A 22,407-nucleotide genomic window follows, 5' to 3' on the forward strand; every position below is an offset into this window, starting at 1 on the left:
GAAGTTCCTTCAGGATACTGTGGGAGAAGGCCTACATTGTGTTGTGTGGTCAATAGTCTTCATGTTTTGTTGGAACTCCAGAATTTTGCTTAGTTTCAAGGTCCTTGGAGGAAGTTTGATGGGTAGAGCTCTTGGGCTCCTTTTCTGCCTTCAACCAAAGCAGCTGCTTTGAATTGTTTTACAGGGTAGAACTTCACAAAGACCTCAAATGGTGGAGAAAGGATTTGGTGTGTAAAAAAATCACTTAGACTAAATCTCTGAAGTTCCCATCTAAGCCCAAGCCTTTAGGAATTTGCAGTATTTGTTCAATTTCCTTGTCTTTTATTGTGATCTTTCATGTTTGAGATTATAGAATTACTGATAGTACAGAATTACCAAGTAGAATGTTTATAACTGGCAGTACTATCTAAAAAAGCAGTATGGTGGTGATTTAATTCATGAAAGTCAGTTGTATTCAATATATGCTCTGCTACAATATGATTAAGTATCAAAAACAAGGACAATGACTAATGTATTTTCTTAGAATATATATGTGCTTAAGTTTTAGCTATTAGCACTTGTTTTTAAATTAAATAAGGACAATATTTGCTTATTTCGAAGTGTATTGCTTCAGAACAATACTAGTAAATAAGTTAGGGCATTATTAACCAGGGTTTGACAGATGAAAGATTGCAGGTTTTCTAGCTTAGTGACTGGTGCTAGATTTCCTGGGTTTGACTCCTGGTTCCCATTTAACACTGTGGCAAGTTCTTGTACCATCCCATGCTTCAGTTTCCTAATATGTAAAACAGGGAGAACAATAAATCCATCTCAGAGCTATTATAAGGATTAAATGAGTTAATACGAGTAAAACCCTTAGAACAGTGCCTGACACACAGTAAGCGCTCCGTAAATATTTGTTATTCTGTTTTACCTGTGATTCATTCATTCATTCTGTAAGTGTTGAGTGCCAGTTCATTCAATAAACGTTCATTTTATCCCTTTGCTAGTGACTGACATTGAAACAAAGATGAATTAAGAGAGTGTTGTTGCCTTTAACAAGCTTTTATGTAAATGGACCAACAAAACAAGTATAAAAGGAACTATAGGACAGTATGTAATGTTTGGGGATCCAGGGTGCTTTGTTAAAACTAAGTGCTTGAGTTGGACCTTTCATAGATGGGTCGTATTTCAAAAAGTAAGGTCAGAAAAGGTGTTCTGGGCAGAAGCAGCTGGAGCAATTGATGACTTCAGAGACATTGGCAGTGGGAGATGACTAGAGTATGGTATGGAGAATGGACAGAGCTGAAGCATAGCTCCAAATGTCAAGCATTGAAACATTCACTAAGCTGCAGTCAATAATTTAAAAGTTTTTTAGTAGGAAAGATAGGAGTTCAATTCACCAATAGTATTTAAGATGGGATGAGTCAGAGAGCCTAGAAGTAGGAATGTTTATTAGATTATTAGGATGACCTAGGCATGAGAAGGGTTGTTATGTTTGATGTAGATATGTTTGAAGTATTGGAGGGTGATCCTGTTTTGAAACAATCCGTTGGAAATACCAATGTAACTGTATTCCATTGGGAACCAAATTGTAGATTTGGGAGTTGCCTTGATGGTGTTCATACGTATGTGATTGAATGTGCTTGAAGGAAAGAAAGCAAGGCTAAAATTTGGATTTTCTTTTTTTTTTTTTTTGCCTTTTTTAGAAGTAGCCAAAACAAAGCCACGTCACGCCATGAAACGGAAGCGGACAGCAGATAAATCCACCAGTACAAGTGATCCTGTGATCGAGGATGACCATGTGCAGGTAGAGAAAAAACCCTCACTTACCTTTATCACAGTCTAGCCCAGTTCCTAAATAATGCACACAAACGAAAGTTTGTATCTTTATATAGTTTCTAATTTTTCTCCTTGTAGGTTCTTGTATTAAAATCCAAGAATCTTGTTGGAGTCACTATGACCAATTGTGGAATCACAGATCTAGTGCTAAAAGACTGTCCGAAGATGATGTTCATCCATGGTACGTATTTGGGCCCATATTATACAGGAGTATCATGAATGAGTTAAAAGAATTAGGAACTCATAAATACTGTAATAGCATTACTGTCTTATTTTCTTAAAGGAAATATTGTGTTGGGTTATCTTTAGTTCTGCCTTTGTTCTACTTGTCAAATTATTACTCCATAGTATTTCTGAGCATCATATATAGAAACTTGGTTCGTCTTTTAAAATAGCCTGTCTCCAAAAGATAATTACTGCCTGATCTGGCAGAGTAAATAACAGCCTGCATAGGCTTTGGAGTCAGATAGACCTCAGCTTGATTGCTGGCTTAGTCATTTTCTAGCTGTGTGACTTGGGCATGGTTTTTGAGGGAAGCACCAATTGGGCCTCAAGTGTATAACTGCTCTGTATTTGATTGAGATGATTAATTATATCTTTACTTCATGGCACATTATCATTAATCCAAGCCCGTTTTTCTTTTTAGTCACATGTCCCTCATTGTTAGTCTCATCTGCTCCCACCATCTACACTCGTATATTAAATATATTAAATATATATCTTTCCAGTGCACCTTTTATGTCTTTATATATGTGTCTGTCTCAAACATAGGGCATTAGTTTTTGTGCTTTCTTAAAATTTTAGTTACATAATGTATCCTATAATTGATCTATTAATTTTACCTTTTTTATTCAAAATTATATTTTAGATATCCATCCATGTAAAATTATGAAGATCTGACTTATTTACTTGCCTTGGGCAAGTTATATAATTTTCTGTCTTCATTTTTTTCAATCTGTAAGCTGTGCATAATTATGCTTAACTCATAAAGCATTTGTGAAAGTTAAATGCAGTGATGGATTTAAATGTTAAATGTTTGTGTATGTGTATGTATACAGGCACACTTCAGAGACACTGCAGGTTTGGTTCTAGACCACCATAATAAAAGGAATATCACAAAGCGAATCATAAGAATTTTTTTATTTTCCAGCGCATATAAAAGTTACGTTTATACTATAGTCTATTATATGTGAAGTAGCATTGTATTTTTTTTTTTAAATTTACGTGCCTTAATTTAAAAACACTTCATTGGCCAGGCGCGGTGGCTCACGCCTGTAATCCCAGCACTTTGGGAGGCTGTGGCAGGCGGATCACCTGAGACCAGGAGTTCGAGACCAGCCTGGCCAACATGGCGAAACTCCGTCTCTACTAAAAATACAAAAATTAGCCAGGCGTGGTGGCTCATGCCTGTAATCCCAGCTACTTGGGAGGCTGAGGCAGGAGAATCACTTGAACACAGGAGGCGGAGGTTGCAGTGAGCCAAGATCGCGCCACTGCACTCCAGCCTGGGCAACAAAGCAAGAGTCTATCTCAAAAAAAAATAAAATAAAATAAAAACATTTTATTATTCAAAGATAGATGCTAACAATCACCTGAACCTTTAGCGAGTCATAATCTTTTTGCTGGTGGAGAGTCTTTCCTGAATGTTGAGGGCCTTACCCTGGGTTAGGCTTTGGCTTAGGGAATGTTGTGGCTGGTTTGATTTGTCTAGACCACTCAAACTTTCTCCATATCAGCAATAAGGCTGTTTTGCTTTCTTATCATTTGTGAGTTCACTGGAATAGCACTTTCAATTTCTTTCGAGAACTCTTCCTTGGTGTTCATAACTTGGCTAACTCGCGCAAGAGACCTGGCTTTTGACCTATCTCAGCTTTCAACGTGACTTCCTCACCAAGCTTAATCATTGCTATATTTTTATTTAAAGTGAGATTTGTGGCCGGGTGCAGTGCTTCACGCCTGTAATCCCAGCACTTTGGGAGGCCGAGGCGGGCAGATCACGAGGTCAGGAGATCGAGACCATCCTGGCTAACACGGTGAAACCCCGTCTCACTAAAAATACAAAAAATTAGCCGAGCATGGTGGCGGGTGCCTGTAGTCCCAGCTACTCAGGAGGCTGAGGCAGGAGAATGGCATGAACCTGGTAGGCGGGGCTTGCAGTGAGCTGAGACTGCACAGCTGCACTCCAACCTGGGCGACAGAGCAAGACTCCGTCTCAAAAAAATAAATAAATAAGTAAATAAAGTGAGATTTGTGACTCTTCCTTTTACTTGAACACTTAGAGGCCATTGTAGAGTTATTAATTGGCCTAATTTCAACATCATTATATCTCAGGGAGTAGGGAGACCTGAGGAAAGGGAGAGAGACAGGGGAACAGCCTGTTGGGAGAGCAGTCAGGACACACACAACATTTATTAAGTTCACTTATATTGGTGCAGTTTGTGGCACCCCACAATTAAAATAGTAACATCAGAGATCATTGATCACAGACCACCATAATGGATAAAATAATAATGAAAAAGTTTGAAATACTGCAAGAATTATTAAAATGTAACACAAAGACTCAAAGGGAGCACATGCTTACTAAAAAAGTGGCACCAGTAGACGCTCAATTCATGATTGCCACAGACCTTGTGTAAACAGTGCAATGTCTGCGAAGCACAATAAAGTGCAGTAAAATGAGAAATGCCTGTATATGTATATATATACATGACATATGCACACACCCACACACACAGTACAGGGTCTGACCTCTAGTAATGCCTAGTGATGTTAATTTGTATTATGTTAGTACACATTGAGCATCTCTAATCTAAAAATCAGAAAGCCCAAGTGCTTAAAAATTCAAAACTTTTTGAGCACTAACATGATGCTCGAAGGAAATGTTCACTGGAGCAGCATTTCAGATTTCAGATTTTTTTGATTAGGGTAAGTATATAATGCAAACACTCCAAAATTTGAAGAAAAATCTGAAATCTAAAACACTTCTGGTCCCAAGCATTTCAGATAAAGGTTAGTCAACCTGTATTGCCAAAAAATATTAAGAGGTCTATTTTGTTTTATATCTCCTACCATATTAGTAGTAAACAAAGAAATCCCGTTAAAAGGTATTTACCAAACATATTGTCATAAACTGAGGAGAACCCAAGAAAGGAGAGATGAAACTGAGATTCAAGCACTACTTCTCCTCTGAATTCTACAAAAGTTCAGACCTTGGGGACCCCAGACTCTATCGTTTACTCTGAAGAAGTAGTACTTTTCTCTATCCCAGCCAATGTGGTCTTTGGTCCTAAAACATCTTAAATTACTATCTCCTATTGGAGTTTCCTTCTACAATAGAGAACACAGGCTCTTCAAAAGCTCAGAGATTGTAACAGTAGGGGTACTCTCCCTAGCCTTACAGTAGCACTGGAAGAACTTTCATTTTCTCAGTACCTACACCCTTTGAGCTCTGAGAATGTAAAACTCAATATTCAGACTCTGCCCGTTGGCATCTCATTCCATTCCTTTCTCTACTCTGAGCTCTCCGAGAATCTGACTAGTTTTCTTCTTTTTATTTTGATGATTCCTCCTGTACCTTCTCTAACCTAATGATGGATCACACGGCCTCAGGCCCAACCTTCTCCCCTTTAAACCAAATTGTTTGGCTCAGCTTATTGTGGTGAGAGGATCTTAGCTTAGTCTGTAGGTAGTGGCTAAGTTAATGACAGAGGAGATGATTAAATGAGATTAGAACTGACCTTAGCCGTGTCTGATTTTATAGCTAAGAACCACTGGATCCTTACTGTCATCTAGCGCTCTCCTTTCCTCTGTTGCTGTCCTCAACACCAGTTCCCCTTCTTTCCACCAAGTCACAAAAGGAGAAAATGAACGTGAGAAGCGGGAGTCTCTCTCAGTGTTTAAATGTCAAGTTAGTTACATTAGATTGCACAAGACGATGATGACATTTGGGACAAGGATGTTACAGAAGATGTCTGTGAAATGTTAAAAAGATCAGACAAATGAGCCTGTGGTTTTATAATCTTTTCCATTTGATCTCTCTCAAGTTGGATCTGGTTGAAATCTGCAGTGAAAATTATTGGACCAGGTTGAAATTTGAGATTAAAAAAAGAGAAGGAAATATTTTTCTGAAGTTGATATACTAGTTCAGTTAAATGTGTTTATTTCAAAATTACTTTTTTCTGACTTCATGTTTTATATGTCAAACAGAAAAACTAATGTTTTAGACGAGCATTTCAATAGAACTTTAATGTTCTGTGTCTACACTGTTCAGTATTATGGTAACCACTAACCACATGGCTACTAGATTGGACTGAATAGCTTTAGACTGAAGTATCCAAATGTGTTTCTGGGTCTTTTTTTTCAAGGTTCTGCTTTTACATTTGTGACAGGAATTAAAATCCAACTCTGCTCATTCCTGAGAGTGAATGTAAGGTAACATAGGTGAATTATTTCAGGTCTGACTATTGACCATAAAAATGTATAATAGTTATTCATTTTTTAAATAAATATTTCCTAAACAGTTTCTGTCTGGGCAAGTCATTTTCTGAGACTTGGTTTTCTTAACAGTAAAATCTTAGAAAAAGGCACTTTAATGCCCCTTCTACCTTCTTTTGAATTGAACAGAACCACATTTTCAAATTTTTTTGTTAACTGCCATTTGTACTCTATGATATTATTTGACCTCTGTTAAAGATGTTTGTTACTGCAGTATTTTGTGCTAACAAAAATTAGGCCATCTCTCCAAAGATGATATGTATAGACCTTACCATTGTTTTCATTTTGTAGCTACCAGGTGCAGGGTACTAAAACATTTAAAAGTAGAAAATGCACCAATTGTAAACCGATTTGACTATGCACAGTGCAAGAAACTGAACATGGATCAGGTACTAGACCAGATACTAAGAATGCCACCCGAGAGAAACCGCATCATATACCTACGCCCAATGCAGCAGGTAACGAGCTTTGCTCCTTTTCGATGATACACATATTGTGGTGTTTTTCTTTTTCTTTTTCTTTTTAGTCTTTAGCCTTTTGGATTTGGCATTCATTCACTTGCCCAACCTACATAGTTTTTACAGGTTATGTATGATACAGGGAATTGTTACTCAACAGGTTTTTATACTTATTAAAAGTTACCTGTGGTTTAAGAGCACAGTCTCTGGTTCAGACTGCCTGATTAAATTTCTGGCTGTCCGACCTGTAGCAGATTATTTGACTTCTATGTCTTAGTTTCTTCATCTGTAAAATTAGAATAATAATGATATACCCAGGATTATTGTGATATTTAATATATGTGAAACTCTAAAACAGGTGCTAGTATATAGTAAGCCATCATATGACTACTATTAGTGTCATTATCATTATTAAGAGAATATTGTATTAAGGTTCTGTGCTTAATGCCAAAAGAGGGTTTAAAGGAAATTTTAAATGCCTCTTTGTAATCAGTGTGTAAGCCTGGCCTCAAAAGAGTCAGTTCATCATATTGTCAAGTGTCTCAAAACTTACAATATGCTGGGTGCAAAAAAATATACAACACATGATCCTTCCCCCAAGGAGTTTGCCTTCCCAAAAAGGAGACAAACACGTATGCCACTCAGATGGCCGAGTGAGATTTCATAACTAGAGATGGGGGAGGGCATGCCATGAGAAAAGAGCAATGTTATCAAAGGCTCCTAGAAGACAAGAAAATGCATTCTCTCTTAAAGACTGGGCAGCAGTCTCATTTGAATAGGGTATATGTTACTACACATTCACAGTTCTGTAATGCAGTCAATACTTAATAAAGGACATACCCAGAAGTGGATTCTGAGTTGACTGACATAATTTATCTCAATCAGGATTCTCTGGTTTAGTAGGCATTTAAATATAACAGTGAGATATAAATTGCCAAGTTCCCTAGACAGAAGAGTTTGCAAAATTATACCCAGCATGACAAACTGTTTTCAGGTCTGAATGTGACTATTTGATTTTCAAATCAGCCAGAGATTTCAAAACTGAAGGTCCATGGAAAGACTGTTTAAGCTCTAGGAGAGAGATTTCTAAGGCGTTCTCTTTGTTGAAGACATCTCTTTATGATGTCTTCCACAGGTGGACACTCTAACTTTGGAGCAGAAGCTATTTAGTGGTCCCTACCCCTATCACATCTGTATTATCCATGAATTCAGTAACCCTCCCAATGTCCGGAATAAGGTGCGCATTCGCAGCTGGATGGACACTATAGCAAACATCAATCAGTAAGTAACTCTGTGGCCCTTAAAGGCCTTTTGAGTCATTTCTCATAGCAGGGACTCCCAGAAGCAAATCCCAATTTTTCTTTATTTTAAATGATTCCATCTAAGCTTTTCAAACAGGCTTATCCTGAAGTTAACATAAGTGAGAAACTGAGGGAAATGAGGACTTAAAACTAAAAAGCATATGTATATATTTGTGATCTTTAAAACCCAGATAAAAATTACAAGAACAGATTGCACATGTACTTGTAACATTATTTAGCCTTGGGGCATGAAAAAGAGATCAACTTGAAGAAGATCTTAAGACTATGATATTTTATATCATCAGAAAATTTGACTTTTATATATTTGTTATATAAATGTTGCATTAAGCACCTTTTGTGTAGAAGACATATGCTTACAAAGTGACTTTCTTTCCCTGGTATGATTTTGAAGATAGTGAAGAAAGTAGTTTTGACCTGACTACACTTGGATTCTGTAGTTTGAGTGTATCCTACTTCTGTTAGGTATTTAATGTTTTGTTTGAGATGTTCAGTAGAATCTGTGTCCGAAACAGTTTTGATGGTTCCTTCCTACCTGACACTCTAATAATTTCCAGTTTTGTAATTTTTACTTAATTTTTCCTGTTGCTTCCAGAGAGCTCATTAAATATGAATTCTTCCCTGAAGCCACTCGAAGTGAAGAAGACTTAAAGAAATACCCCAAGTACCCCTGGGGGAGAGAAATCTATACTTTAGAAGGTGAGTATTTACAAATGTTTAGAAAGTTAAATAGCCTGTGCAGTAGCTTACCTCTGTAATCCCAGCGACTCAGGAGGCTGAGGTGGGAGGATCACTTGAGCCCAAGAGTTCAAGACCAGCCTGGGAAACAAAACCTGGCCCTTTCTCATTCACGAACGAATGAATGATCCATCAATCAGTCAAACTGGTTTGGGCTTACAGCAAGCGGTAACCCAAATGTAGAGAATTACACTTTTTAAAAAAAGAAAGTTAAATAGCTATTAACTAGATGACTGGACATGCCTTAGGGAAGATATGAATGGGGGTCTTACAGTTCTTCAAAATATGGATGATTTCAATACCTGCAAGTAGTGGGAGCCAGATGAATATTGCTTTGCCTGTATGAGTCTTTACTATTTCTAGGACAATCAGAACCAGTGGTGAAACATAAAATGTAAACAAAAATTACAAATTACTGTAGTTTGATAGCTGGAAATGATTTGAGGACATCTGACTCACTCTCTTTATTTTATATTTTACATTCTGCTTACAAAATACTGCAGAATTTGGCTCTGTCAGCACTTCCAAACCAGTTAGCAATGTTACATTTGTCTTTTAGGTGTTGTGGATGGAGCTCCATATTCCATGATTTCTGACTTCCCTTGGCTGAGGTCATTACGAGCTGCAGAGCCCAACAGCTTCGCTCGATACGACTTTGAAGACGATGAAGAAAGTAATTATGACCTGACTTGACATCTATTCTCTAGTTTAAGTATAGCCTACTGTGTTACATACTTAATATCTTTTTGTGAGTTAGGAGCAGTGCAGTGTTAAATCGTTTCCCATAGAAATAATTTTCATTTCCTCACTTCAAAACAGTTCTTTATTTGTACAATAGATGTTCAGTGGACTTACTAGGGATATATAAAGGCTAGTAGAAAGGATTCCTTTAGACAGATTTTCCTACAAGATTTTTGTATTACCTAAATATTTATAATCTTATTATTTATTAAATAACTGTTCAACTATATTGTTTCAAAATTGTTCCAATTGTATTATTCTCTTGCTAGTTATGAGCTGCTTATTGTGTAGAAACTTATAATTTAGGTGTAGAAATTTGGGGAGAAATTTTTGAATGTAGTTTCTCTAAGTGGTAGCATACTTGAATATTTATTGTTAACCAAAGTTTTTTAAAAAATACTTTATAAGGAAATGGATTTTATGAACTACATGTGCATGTGTCTGACTTGCCTTTGGTGCAGTATTTTTACCTTGAGACTTTAAGCATGTATGCTGCCTTAGGCATCAAACATAAGAACAAACTGGTGGTGACCCATTCCTTGAGCTATTCATGCATCAGTTACATTATAGTGCAGTATATGGGAATATCCTATGGACCAGCTTATCAGTGATTTTCCAAATGATTCTGATTATCATGTGTATCTCTCCTTTTATTTCTAATTTCAAAGGCACTATCTATGCTCCTAGAAGGAAAGGACAGCTGTCTGCAGACATCTGTATGGAAACAATAGGAGAGGAAATTTCAGAGATGCGTCAGATGAAGAAGGGTGTATTTCAGCGAGTAGTGGCAATTTTTATCCACTATTGTGATGTCAATGGAGAGCCAGTTGAAGATGACTACATTTAATTGGTCCCTCCTCCTTTCCAGCTATTTTGTCAGAAAGCAAGTAGGGCCATCCAGCTGCCAGAGTGCTCCACAGGGACTTGAGGCATGCAGTTGGGAGGTCCTGGCTCAGTTTGCTAGAATATATAAGGAACATCGAAATTGTATACAAAGATTTGTACATAAAAAATATACAAAGACGCTTCCTAAAGTACCAACTTTATATCATATGTTTATACAATTTAATTTAAAAATTCATTTTAATGAAGACATAATTTGAAAGACTTGTTTTTCTTGACTTAATTCATAAAGTATCATTTTTTGACTGAGTCTCCATTTACTTCATTCTTAATGATTATTGTCATCCCTTTAAATCTGTGCCTTTTTCTTCTTGAGCGAAGCTGTTTGAGTAAACCTGTTGAAGAGTGTTCGTGTCTTGTGTGCTTTTTTGTTGTCATTAAAACACCAACTAAACCTTATAGTCAAGACAAGGCTCTATGTTTCTGTACAAAGCTGTAGTTCTTTCTTAGTATTATAGTTGCCATGTTTCTTAAAATCAAGTAAAAAGACTTATGAGCTTAAAAAAAAGTGAGTTTGAGAGGGAAATGGAAAAATTTCCAAAGTATTTCTAGTAATTTATTTCCACATTGAATTGTGTATATGCTTTATCTTGAATATAAAATAAAAGTTTATTAAAAACTTTTCTCTTGCCTTGGACCTGAATCCCTCTTTTTAAAGAAGAGTAGCAAATACTGCACAGAAAAGCAGTGTATATATAGAGTTGTATCTAAGTAAGATTCCAGTGTAATCCAATTTCTGATCTCTGAAAGTTTTTAGCTACAAGATGTTCAACTCACAGAACTTTTTTTGTTTGTTTTGGTTTGGTTTTTTTTGAGACGGAGTTTCACTCTTGTTGCCCAGGCTGGAGTGCAATGGCATGATCTCGGCTCACTGCAACCTCTGCCTCCCAGGTTCGAGTGATGCTCCTGTCTCAGCCTCCTGAGTAGCTGGGATTATAGGCACCCGCCACTATGCCTAGCTAATTTTTGGTATTTTTTAGTAAAGGCAGGGTTTCATCGTGTTGGCCAGGCTGGTCTGGAACTCCTGATCTCAGGTGATCTGCCTGCCTCGGCCTCCCAAAGTAATAGGATTACAGGCAGAGCTCTTTAAGGCAATACTGGGAACAGCAGAATTTTCCAAACTTATCATCAGGAGATGGCCTTTCTCCCCTTTCAAGGTGAAGAATTAATTGCCCTGATAAAGCAGTGATATACATAGTATTACAGCGTCAAGGGTCGTCAGCAAAAGCTTTAACACCTGCATTTGAGTCATGGCTTTGTCACTTGCCAGCCAAGTGACCTCAGCAAATTACTTAAACTGAAGGCCTGTGGAAAATTTTTATAAATTTTCTCTAGACATGAAATTATGGTCAAAGGTGTAAAGTTTCTTTGAGATTTGTTCAGCCCCTTCATTTACAAGGGCTTAATTGAAGCCCAAGGGGAAAAATTGCTCACCCATGATTAGGACCTGTTTTTAGGCTAGGTAGGACAATAATCCCAATTTCTGATTCCCACTAGGCTGCCTCTGTTTTTCGTGACAAATACAAGGATGCCAGCAAGTTTTTCTAACACAAAATATTCCACGTTAATCAGTGTCTTTCCTTAACGTTCTCTTTTTTCCCAGGCTCTAAAAATTCTCATTACATTAGGAAGAGTGATTCAGTTGGGTACTTCATTCTATTGTCTCCTTATTACATTATTTTTAACTCAGCTAACTTATAATTAGACAAGTGTGTTTCACTATACAGGTTACAAGTGTGGTAAGAGGCAGGAAATGCAGAATATCCTAGATATTTCAAAATAATCTGGGATTCCCAACCCTGAGCGAAGACAATCTAACTCTAGGTTTTCACTGTAACCTGTTAACCAAATTATCTAAATAATGCTTACATTAGCCACAAGAGGCCGCTGCTTTGTAATTTTTGGCTTAGTCATGTCTTTGTCTAACCTAACCTAAACTGTTAGATCAGTGGAAGTACAGCTGGCAGCTCTAAAATCATTCAAAAGATGCTAAGACTGGAACAGCTGAAAAAAATCTGGAAGACGCCAACTACGATAGTCACTCAGTGAATATATATATAATATGAAGGGCTGGAGAGTGATTGCTCTACAGCAAGGGTCAGCAAACTCTATATAGGTCCAAATAGTAAATATTTTAGGCTCGATGGGCCACATTCTCTGTGGCAACTGCACAACTATTGTGAAAGTCGTAGATGGTATAAATGAATGGGCATGGCTGCATTACAATAAAACTTTATGGACACAAATTTCAATTTCACGTAATTTTCACATGTCACGAAATAAAACTTTTCCCCCAGCCATTTACTAAAGTAAAACACCATCCTGAAGGCTCACCAGGCCACGGTTTGGCCACACCTGCCATAGAGAACTGAGATATCCTATTCATTCATTTAATTATATCACCAGCTGTTGGTGCAGTGCAGTGCCTGGCACATTTTTTAAAGGCTTTAAAAATACTGTATGGATGATATATGACTTAATATCAGTGAGAGAATTGTGTCTCATTGCCAGGTGTGTAGGTCTAACAGTCTCCCTAAATAATAGCTAGTACCACAATTCTTACAGGGACTTCATATGTAGAATCTGAAGACCTGAGTTCAGTTTTTGACTTCCTCAAACAACTGATGGGAGAGCTGGAGATGGTTGGAACCCCTACCCTTCAGCCTCAGTTTTCTCTTCTGTCAAATGGTAACAACTAATAATATAACCACCCACCCCATAGGGCAGTGATTAGTTTCCAATAGGCGCCGCCAGTAAACTGGACAGTGTGATGCCAGTGGAGGTAGCATTGCTTCCAATATAATTTATTATGAAAAGAAGTTTGGGTGTCGCCCAGACTGGAGTGCAGTGGCACCATCTCAGCTCACTGCAACCTCTGCCTCCTGGTTCAAGCGATTCTCCTGCCTCAGCCTCTCAAGTAGCTGGGATTATAGGCACCCGCCACCATGCCAGGCTAATTTTTGTATTTTTAGTAGAGACGAGGTTTTGCCATGTTGGCCAGGCTGGTCTCAAACTCCTGACCTCGGGTGATCCACCCGCTCGGCCTCCCAAGGTGATGGGATTACAGGCGTGAGCCACTGCTCCCAGCCAAGTTTGGTTTTGTTTGTTTTTTGGGGGCTGGGGGGCGGGTGCTGTGTGGGGTTTTTTTGGACTTATCTTTCCATAACCTGTTCCTCATACCATATTCCAGGATAGTAGGAAACAGAACTGGTGAGGCTGTTGAGAAAGAGGAAATCACGACAGTATGAAAGCTAGCATTTTAAAAAGTGATTATTACTAAGTGCTTTCCATACCTCCCGCAATAACACTTTAAATGTATGATCAATATGTTCCTACTTTACTGGTGAGAAAACTAGGTTTTAGGAGGTTACATAACTTGCTCAAAAGCACACATCTAGGAATTGATGGGAGCAGGATGCTGTCAAAGGATGACGTCCTGCAGGATGAGTCCAAACAAAACCTGTGCAACTTGGGCAGTTTCTTGGTCCTTCATAGTGAGAGGAGGCCCATATAAGGGTGGGCCTGCCCTAATAGGGAAACTGCCAAGTCAACTTACTGCTGCCACTTAAATTGAAATGACTCCAGCTATGTTTAGCACAGTCCCAGAAAAACAGAGGCTGATTTTCTGATGCGGGAGATGTCCCATTTACACATGGGAGGCAGGTAAAATGCAAAAGAACACTGCAATCCATACAATGTCTATAGCATGAAATGGATACGCAGCAGCTAAAAAAATTGTATGTGTTAATGTGAAATTATGTTTAGAGTACACTGTTGAAAAGGCAAGTAACAGATTATTATATACCAACATCATTTTATTTACATATAAGAAAAAAACAAAGCCATATGTTATACATGTACATTTATACATATGTAAATGCATAGAAAATGTTCTTGAATTACATAAGCCAAGTGAAAAGAGCATTTACTTCTGGGGAGGGGAGTAGCATTGAGTTGGAGTCAAGGGGTATTTTGTTGTATGTATTAATATATATAACAAGAAATTTTTACAGTGGAAATGTATTGCATGAATACATCATTTGTGTAACCTATAATTTATATAGTCTAAAAATGTATAATTTATATATTTAGAAATAAACTTAAAGAAGAAGGAAGCACTTTGTTAGAATTGAGAAATCTGAATGTTTTCAGTCCTGACTTCTGCCTCATATCAGCTCTTGTTCTTGGACAAATCACTTTCCCTGACAAAGTCTTTCCTCTTCTATAAAATGAAGTCAACAATCCCTCTTTATATGCTGTTATGAGAGACTTAGAGATCTTATAAAAGTGCAGAGAAACTGCACAAAGCTTGCAATGGTAGGCTGATGCTTACTGAGACCAATGGGAGTATATCCAAATAGTGTTCCAGGTTCCGACCAAGAAACATGGGGAAAGCAAACTGCCTTTTTCAGGGGCCACTCCTACTATGAGCAGCCTCCCTGATGGCCTGGAATATAAAGGACCAATGCTTTCTTTGACTCACATCTTGTTCTCACAGTCTGTTGCTGGTTATTCAGTAATCCCAGGTTGCTGAATACTAGACAGACTATAAAAGATCAGTGCAGAAGGGCCTTTCCTGCTGATCAATAATTTACCAGAGTCTTCCATGGTTTAAAGATGGAAGTTGAGGCTCAGGGAGAGGAAGCAAGAGCAAAGGAAAACAAGAAAGCAAGTAAGTGGCAGAGTTCAAACTGGAATAGGCATGTCCAGAGTTCCTTTTTGGGTCCCAGGCTGATGTGGAAAGGAAAATTCTTAAGCAACATTGTTCATTGCTCTCTCCTAGCAGTGTCTAACAGGTGAAGGTGGAATACACACATCCCCATAATGAACACAGTTGCACATGCTTAGGACTGTGGGCCTCATTTAGAATAAGACTGCCTGGGTTTGCATTTCAAATCCACACTTCCCAAGTCTGCTACCTTGAGCTAGTCACCAGATGTCTCAGCTGAGGTTTGCTCAGCTGTAAAGTGGGGGTAATTTTCATACTAATCTTGTAAGGATTTCATAAGGATTAAATGAAATAATCCATATAAAGCACTGACCACAATGCCTAGCAGAAAAAAAGCTCATTAAATGTCAGTTTCTCTTATTGCTATTTTATTATTATTTTTATTAACAAAGATATAGATCTGGGGGCAAGCTGAAAGAAAAAGTAAAGAAGGAGAAACGTAATCTGAATCCACTATAACAGTAGTTAAAAATATATGCAGTTTCTTATCCCTTCTCTCCATGTTTCCGAAAGTGTAGAATGCAGCTTGTAGCTAAATCACAATAACTCCTAAAGCTTGGAAACTCCTCTTTTGTAAATTCTCTTTTGACCCTCCTAATTAACTGAAAGAGCCCCACGCAAGAGGTAGGGCATTTCTAACAACTCTCCAACATTCACTTGTCTCCCTTTTAAACACAGAAACAGAGGTTGCACTTTGATCACTGGTATCTAGTTAAAACTCAATAGCCTTTTTTTCTATTTTGAGTACTGATATAATGTTCCCTTCAAAAATAAATTTAGGTAAGTGAAAACTTGAATGGACTTAAATAAAGATATTAAGTAAGTAACAGAACAGGCAGAACACATTTGGTAACAATCCTAACAGTGGCCCCCAGATGACCCATGTTGGAGCACTCACAACAATCTTACAAACTCAGAAATTATCTCTATTTTGTAGATGAGACAGGTGAAGTTAAGTGTCAGGTAAGGCCCAAAGCAACACGTTGTTCATACTTAGGACTTCAAATCCATTCCTGAATTGTTTGAATTCAAACCAAATATTCAGCCTCAGTTTTCTAAATTAGATGAAAAAGAGATTACAAATTTTGGCCAGAAGAGGTAAATGCATTAGTCTTTTTTTCCTTCCTAGACTAGGTGTTACAAGATTTTGACCACAGCAAAGTGAAGAGACAAAAAGAGAGGAGTGACAATGTTTTCTCATCAAAGAGAGATCCAATACCAAAGAGATAAGTGGGTAGACAGCACAGCACCAAGAAGACATTATTTTTGTTCTTGCTTGAAGACAATATTAAAGGCAATGTAGTTATATCCACTCCCCAGCCCCTCCCTAGGTCCCCTCCCTCATCCACCCCATGTGCATCCCCCACTCTCCAGCTAGAGGGCAATTTGCATCAGGACAGAGCAAGTTAGCAGCATGAAGTGGAAATGTTGGCAAGACAAGAAGGTGGGGTCTCAGAAGGAAAAGGTTTTTTTACAAGCACATACTTGGGTATCAGTTGAAGAAGCTGGGTTTTATTTCTTTTGCTTTCCAGCTGTTAATGGTGAAGGCTAGAATGGTGCATTCCTCTCTAGTTTCAGAGCTGAAGAGTCTTGCAGCCTGGAGAGTCCAGTGGAGAGGAGGCACAGTGAAATTCCTTTCTCCCAGACATGGGGATAGTCTGATTGTAGCATTTATCAACCCCAGTGATTGTCAAGGCCAATCTGGCAGACATGTCTGCAGCACATCATCCTCTTCCTCAGATGCTTCTCTTCTTGACACGGCAGGCTTCCTGGAAGAGGGTGGCCTTCTTAGAGAAGAGGGCAAGTATACGTCTCCGCCTTCCTCGGACAAGCTATAAGTCTTCTCCTTCTGAGTCTTTCATACACATGCTAAATTACCTGGATTCCTAGGCAAGGCTAGCAGCTGCTCACACAGAACAAGTCTGGCCCTGTCCAGTAAATCACCAATGTTGGCATTTGATGAATCACTCACAGCATCCCAGCTCTAGTCCAAAGTGGTAACAAAGCAAGCTTGTGAGGCTCTCCTCTGCAAAGGAGACCAGTTTCTTGACAATGACAAGGAGTACTATTCTTGCAATTGCTGTCTTTTCCCTGGTCCAGGGTGCCTGTGACCTCTACAGACACCAATCATGGGCTGGCTCACAAGCACATCTAGAGAGTTAAGAAGAGTCCTGTGATATAGTGAGATCTCATTTTCTTCCCTATGTTGTAATCTTTGTGTCTCTATTGAATCCAAGTTCCCATTTAATATGGAAGACCTGCCACTGAGAAATAACATTTTACATAAGCAGATATGCTTACTAAGCTCCTGAGAAAGAAGTATTTCATAAGGGAGAAATCCTACTGTAGTTATGTATATGTGTATGCATGTATGTATTAAGTAGTAGATCCTGTCAACAATGGTGGCATTAAACGAAAGTTTACCAGCTACCTCAAAGCACTATTATCTGGTTCTTATTATACCTGTTTTAGTCCTTCCCTAAGAAATGCTTTGTTGTTGGAGGGGAAGAGAGCCATTTTCAGAAAGAACTGTGGACTTCCAAATTCACTAATCTTTGCTTTTTCCATGAAAAAGAGAAGAAAGAGAATCCACTCTGAGGAGGGATGGGTATTAATCCTCAACACAGGGAGGTCCCATCAGTGTGGTGACCAACATTCCTTAGTTTGCCTGGGACCATGGAGTTTCCTGGGATAAGGGACTTTAATGTTAAAACCAGAAGGGTGATCAGCCTAGTCTCCTCTGTGGTGTCTGACTATCCCTTCTCACCATACCTCGGCACAGAAAGAAGAGAGAGGGCTGGCTAATGGGTTCTACCTTCATGGAAGAAATAAGGGTTAAGGAGGCAATTGTGGCATCTGATATCAGTTAGGAAGAAGAAGGATCAATAGACCAAGTAGAAGGGCAAAGAGAACTTGTGAGGTTTAAACTCCTGGCACATCTTTATCTTGCTGTTAAACTCCTGGCACGTCCTCAATCAGAAGCGTGTTACATATGAACCTCAACTTCGCCCACATGCCCTGTTCCCTTTGTCTCACTAAGGGAGGACCAGTAATAAATCCTTTCAATAGGGTTTTAAAAAATCAGCTCAGCAGCCAAAAGAAAGGCAGCTTTAAAATTTTGCCCTCAGACCCTCAAGCTGAGTATATAATTTACCCCAAGATGAAGGAAGATGGTGATTGCTTTGACTGAGAAAGAGAAGCATCTCCATAGGTATTTCGAGAGGATAAGATGCTGATAAAGGTGAAGAAAAGTCAGTTTCTCTCCCAGACTCTGGGTTATAAGGTCATTCTCAATCAACATTCTCAGGAAAGAAGTAAGATCCTCTTCCCATTGCCATAGAAATGAAATGAATTCCTAATGACCTCAACAACAATATGCCAATAAGAAAATGTCAACTTTAAACACACATGTGTACATGCACGCACACACATCAGACAAGCTGCAAAGATGCCTTTTAGTAACGGCTCTGAAGCCAAAACCGAAGTGGAATCTCCAAAACCTATTCCCAAGGAGGAAAAGAAGGAAAATATTCATGGCTATAAGCTAAAAATCTTGACACTTCACTTGTCACTATGTCAATGCTTCTAGATAGACATATTGGCATTGATATCAACCTAACTTTATTAGAAGAACCATGATTAATTCACCCACCAAAGCATGTCCAGAAGAAGATGGCCATAATTGAGAGGAAACTGGAGATGTTCAGTTTATAAAAAAACTGAAAGGCATGGTGACAGATTACTCTCTTCCAGTATTTAAGAGCTCTCACGGGAAAGTGGAGGCTAACTGCATGGAAGTTGGAGCAGCAACAGGTTTGTGTTCCAAGAAAGGAATGAAATTCCTTATAATGAGAGCTTCTCCAAAATAAAAGGGCCTGAATTAGGAGGTAGAGAGCTCCTGTCCCTGGAGGTGTATAAGCAGAGATTGAACAACTTTCAGGGATGCAATAGAAGATGCTACTCCTGCTTTGCATGGGAGGCTGAATCTGACGATGCCTGAAGCTTCTTCACAACTCTGAGACCCTCGAGGCTCTGGCCTCAGCTACTCCCCAACACTGTCCTCCATGTACCTCCTCTGGGCTCTCAGCCCCTACTGCCTCGTGCCTCACTGGTGGTGATGAGGATCAGGAGTGATGCCAGGGTGACCTGTTCATGCAAACATGAATGCGAATGAATGGCTAAATTGTGAGCTATGTCCTCAATCAGAAGCATGATTCCAGGGATTCTGGGTCATTGTGTATGGGCAGTTTCTCGAGTTCCTGATGATGTCCTCTGTGCAGAACGGTGTACCTAGAAAGGAAGGAAAGAAGGCATGAGAATTCAACAGGCATGCTTCAACTGCACCAAAGTCAAGAGCACTCCTTCTACTCTTGACTTCCTTTCTTTGCATACTTTTGAGGGTATGGTGAAGTGGGAGTAGGGGTGGGGTGATACTTCATAGAGATAGAAAACCAAATGAACTGCACCCAGATTACTCATATTAAATGTGGAGAAACAGTCCTGGAGGAAACAACAGGCCTAGGAGTGCACAGGGGGTAAGTGGCAGAGCTGGGACAAGAACCCAGATTTCTTACTGCCAACAAAGCCTGGGGTTCTTGTGTCACTCATCAGAATGAACCCTATGTACCACCTCAAGCTGTACCTGAATATGCTACATCCTATCTACCAGGGATAATTTTGGGTTCTGACAGCTGATTGAGATGAATAAACCACTCAGAGCCTGAAATACAATGTAACTGTATTTGTTACTTTCATTCCTTTTGGTGCCATTTGGAACAGTAAATCAGTTAGATGAATCAAACAGCAAGTTGACTCTAAGCATTACAGTGAAATTTACTACTTGACAAGTGTTTATTATTTTTCTGCAGTGTCATACAATTGCACTCAATATCTTAATTGCCTTTAAATGCATCTCAATTGCAGGCGAGTCTCATCATCAGTTACCCAGATTCCAGCATCTGGCAGCCATTCCTATGAAATTTCTACAGATTTTAGAAGCATGTTCACCACTCATTTCTCTGAGACCGGTGTCAAGCACTTTCAGTGAGACAAACAAACAAATACCAGTCAGCTATTTGGCATCATATGTTGACAAAACAACTTGGTGGTAGTTTCTCATGACTTACATTGATGCTTTGCTTTGAATTACAATAGTTTATTGTTGATTTGTATTGACAAATTGGTTTGTACTAAGCCCTCTCCATAAATTACTTTATTTAATCCCCATAATTGCCCTATGAGATAGTACCATTTTCATTTTACATGTGAGCAAAATAACGCATAGTCAAGTTTAGTGATGCCCACGGGAATATAGGTCATACATAAAGACCCATCCAATCAAACCCACTCTAGCTCATGCAAATACCCATGTGCTTAACTGGTTCTCACATAGCCCATGGACTAGGTATAAGTCTAGAAATGTGATTCTCAGCAGAGAGCATTTTATCCCCCAGGGGCCATTTTGGAAGCATTTTTGGTTGTCACTGAAGAGGTAGTGCTACCGGCACCTAGCAGGTAGGGACCGGGGATGCTGATCAATATTGTACGATACATAGCACAGCCTCCCATAACAAAGAATTATCTGGCCCAAAATGTCAACAGTGCCAGGATTGAGAAACCCTAATCTAGAATAACTAGTCCCTTCAGCTGGCTAGAAGCAGGTGTTAATTGAAGAACAGGGCCTCAGTAAAGGGCATGAGTCCGAGCTCTCACAGAACCGTCCACCACAGCTGTTGTTGAGAGACAGCTGAGCCAAGGGGATGTGACATACAGAACATACAAAGCATCTGCTACTACTTGCCAGATAGGTCAGTGTTAAGAAGAATAAAATGGGAAAAGAGATAGAAAGGGCCAGATCAGCCACTATTAACTAGGGTGACCAGGAAAGGTCCCAGTGAGATATGCAAGACCTTAGGGAAGCTAGAATCCCAGCTAGTGAGTCGTAGATGCTCAGCCTCCAAACCACGCCTTGCATACTTGGCTTTGCCATTCTGCAAACCAAATGTCTGCTTTGTTGGCTGGCTTCTTGTCCAGTTCCATGAACACAGGGTGTCACAGGGGAGTGGAAGCTGGAGGAAGGAAAGGGGCTCGCTCCTGTGAGCTTTCTGTCTGCTGTGGTTCCTATACACGTCATTCCTGGAATGCTTGTTTACCCCAGCAGAGGCAGTGCTTTCCTGGAGCAGCAGCTGAGTCCAGGTTAGTCTTTCTAACTCTTGCAGAACCAGCCTTACAGCAGCCCCTCAGAAACATCAGGTTCATCTGGACAGTCCCTGTTTCTCAAAGGTCTAAATTTCTGCTCAGTAGGGTCCCTATTCTAAGTGTCTAAGTTTTTGTGATTATTTTATCTATTTTCTCAGCCCTAGAGCTAGTAGTTGTTCCCTGCAGTTGCTAACTCCATAATACTTCAGAGCATTCTTTCAGTAGTTAATGACTATATGCCTAGTTAGCAACATTTTATGTTAAAATGGTTTTAAATACCCAGGCCATTTCTGTCTCCTGACTGAGCCCTGTGAAATATAGTGAGAAACTGAGGCATGTGCCTATCCAGGAAAATAACATTCTAGGTAGAGGGAACAGCAGATGCAAAGGTCCTGAGGTTCAATCCTGCCTGGCATATCTGAAGAACCTCAAGGATGCAGCCGGTTGAGGCAGAAAGAGTAAGGGGAGGAATGAAAGGAGTTGACGTCAACAAGGCAGCCAGGGCCAAGTGGGCGGGGATGGGCTTGAAAATCCCTATAAGGCTCTGGCTTTTACTACATGTGAGGGGTCTGAGCAGAGCACCGACATGGTCTGAATGGCCTCTCAGCAGAATCCCTCTGGATGCTCTATTTCGAGTATATGGGATGGAGGTAGGGTGTGGACAGTGACACCAATTAGGAGTTTACAGCAATAATCCAGGTGAGAGAAGACAGTGACTTGGTCCAGGAAGTAGCTGTAAAGCTGGACTTGGTCCAGGAAGTAGCTGTAAAGGTGGTGAGGAATGGTCAGATTCTGGATATAGAAATATAACTCCCAGCAGCCATTTTCTGATGTACTTAATTGTGCAAAAGGTTTAGCCTTCACAACTTTTCTCAGGCCCTGTCATGTGTGGTTATTTCCCTTTGCCTTGTCTCATCAGCTAGAGGGCTGCGTTATGCAGAATAGTAACCATGACCCTCACTTGAGTCAAGCAAACCTAGTTCCCATTCAGGCTCTGCCACTTGCC

The 22,407-nt window shown here is 39.4% G+C and overlaps 1 protein-coding gene across 11 annotated transcripts in view; it reads left to right on the forward strand.

Annotated features, from left to right (window-relative positions):
• The window catches only part of FBXO38 (F-box protein 38), a 59,138-nt gene extending 48,316 nt beyond the window's left edge, over nt 1-10,822 (forward strand). For all 11 annotated transcript variants that reach the window (XM_063724309.1, XM_002816056.3, XM_024247311.3 and 8 more), the window contains 7 exons: nt 1,689-1,789; nt 1,900-2,002; nt 6,607-6,773; nt 7,909-8,054; nt 8,688-8,791; nt 9,390-9,503; nt 10,240-10,822. In XM_063724309.1, coding sequence (XP_063580379.1) covers nt 1,689-1,789; nt 1,900-2,002; nt 6,607-6,773; nt 7,909-8,054; nt 8,688-8,791; nt 9,390-9,503; nt 10,240-10,418 — 914 coding nt within the window. In that variant the 3' untranslated portion in view covers nt 10,419-10,822. The remainder of the gene's footprint in view (nt 1-1,688; nt 1,790-1,899; nt 2,003-6,606; nt 6,774-7,908; nt 8,055-8,687; nt 8,792-9,389; nt 9,504-10,239) is intronic.
• Nucleotides 10,823-22,407: the final 11,585 nt, after the last annotated feature.

Source organism: Pongo abelii, chromosome 4 (genome assembly GCF_028885655.2).
Source record: "Pongo abelii isolate AG06213 chromosome 4, NHGRI_mPonAbe1-v2.0_pri, whole genome shotgun sequence".
Taxonomy (NCBI): domain Eukaryota; kingdom Metazoa; phylum Chordata; class Mammalia; order Primates; family Hominidae; genus Pongo; species Pongo abelii.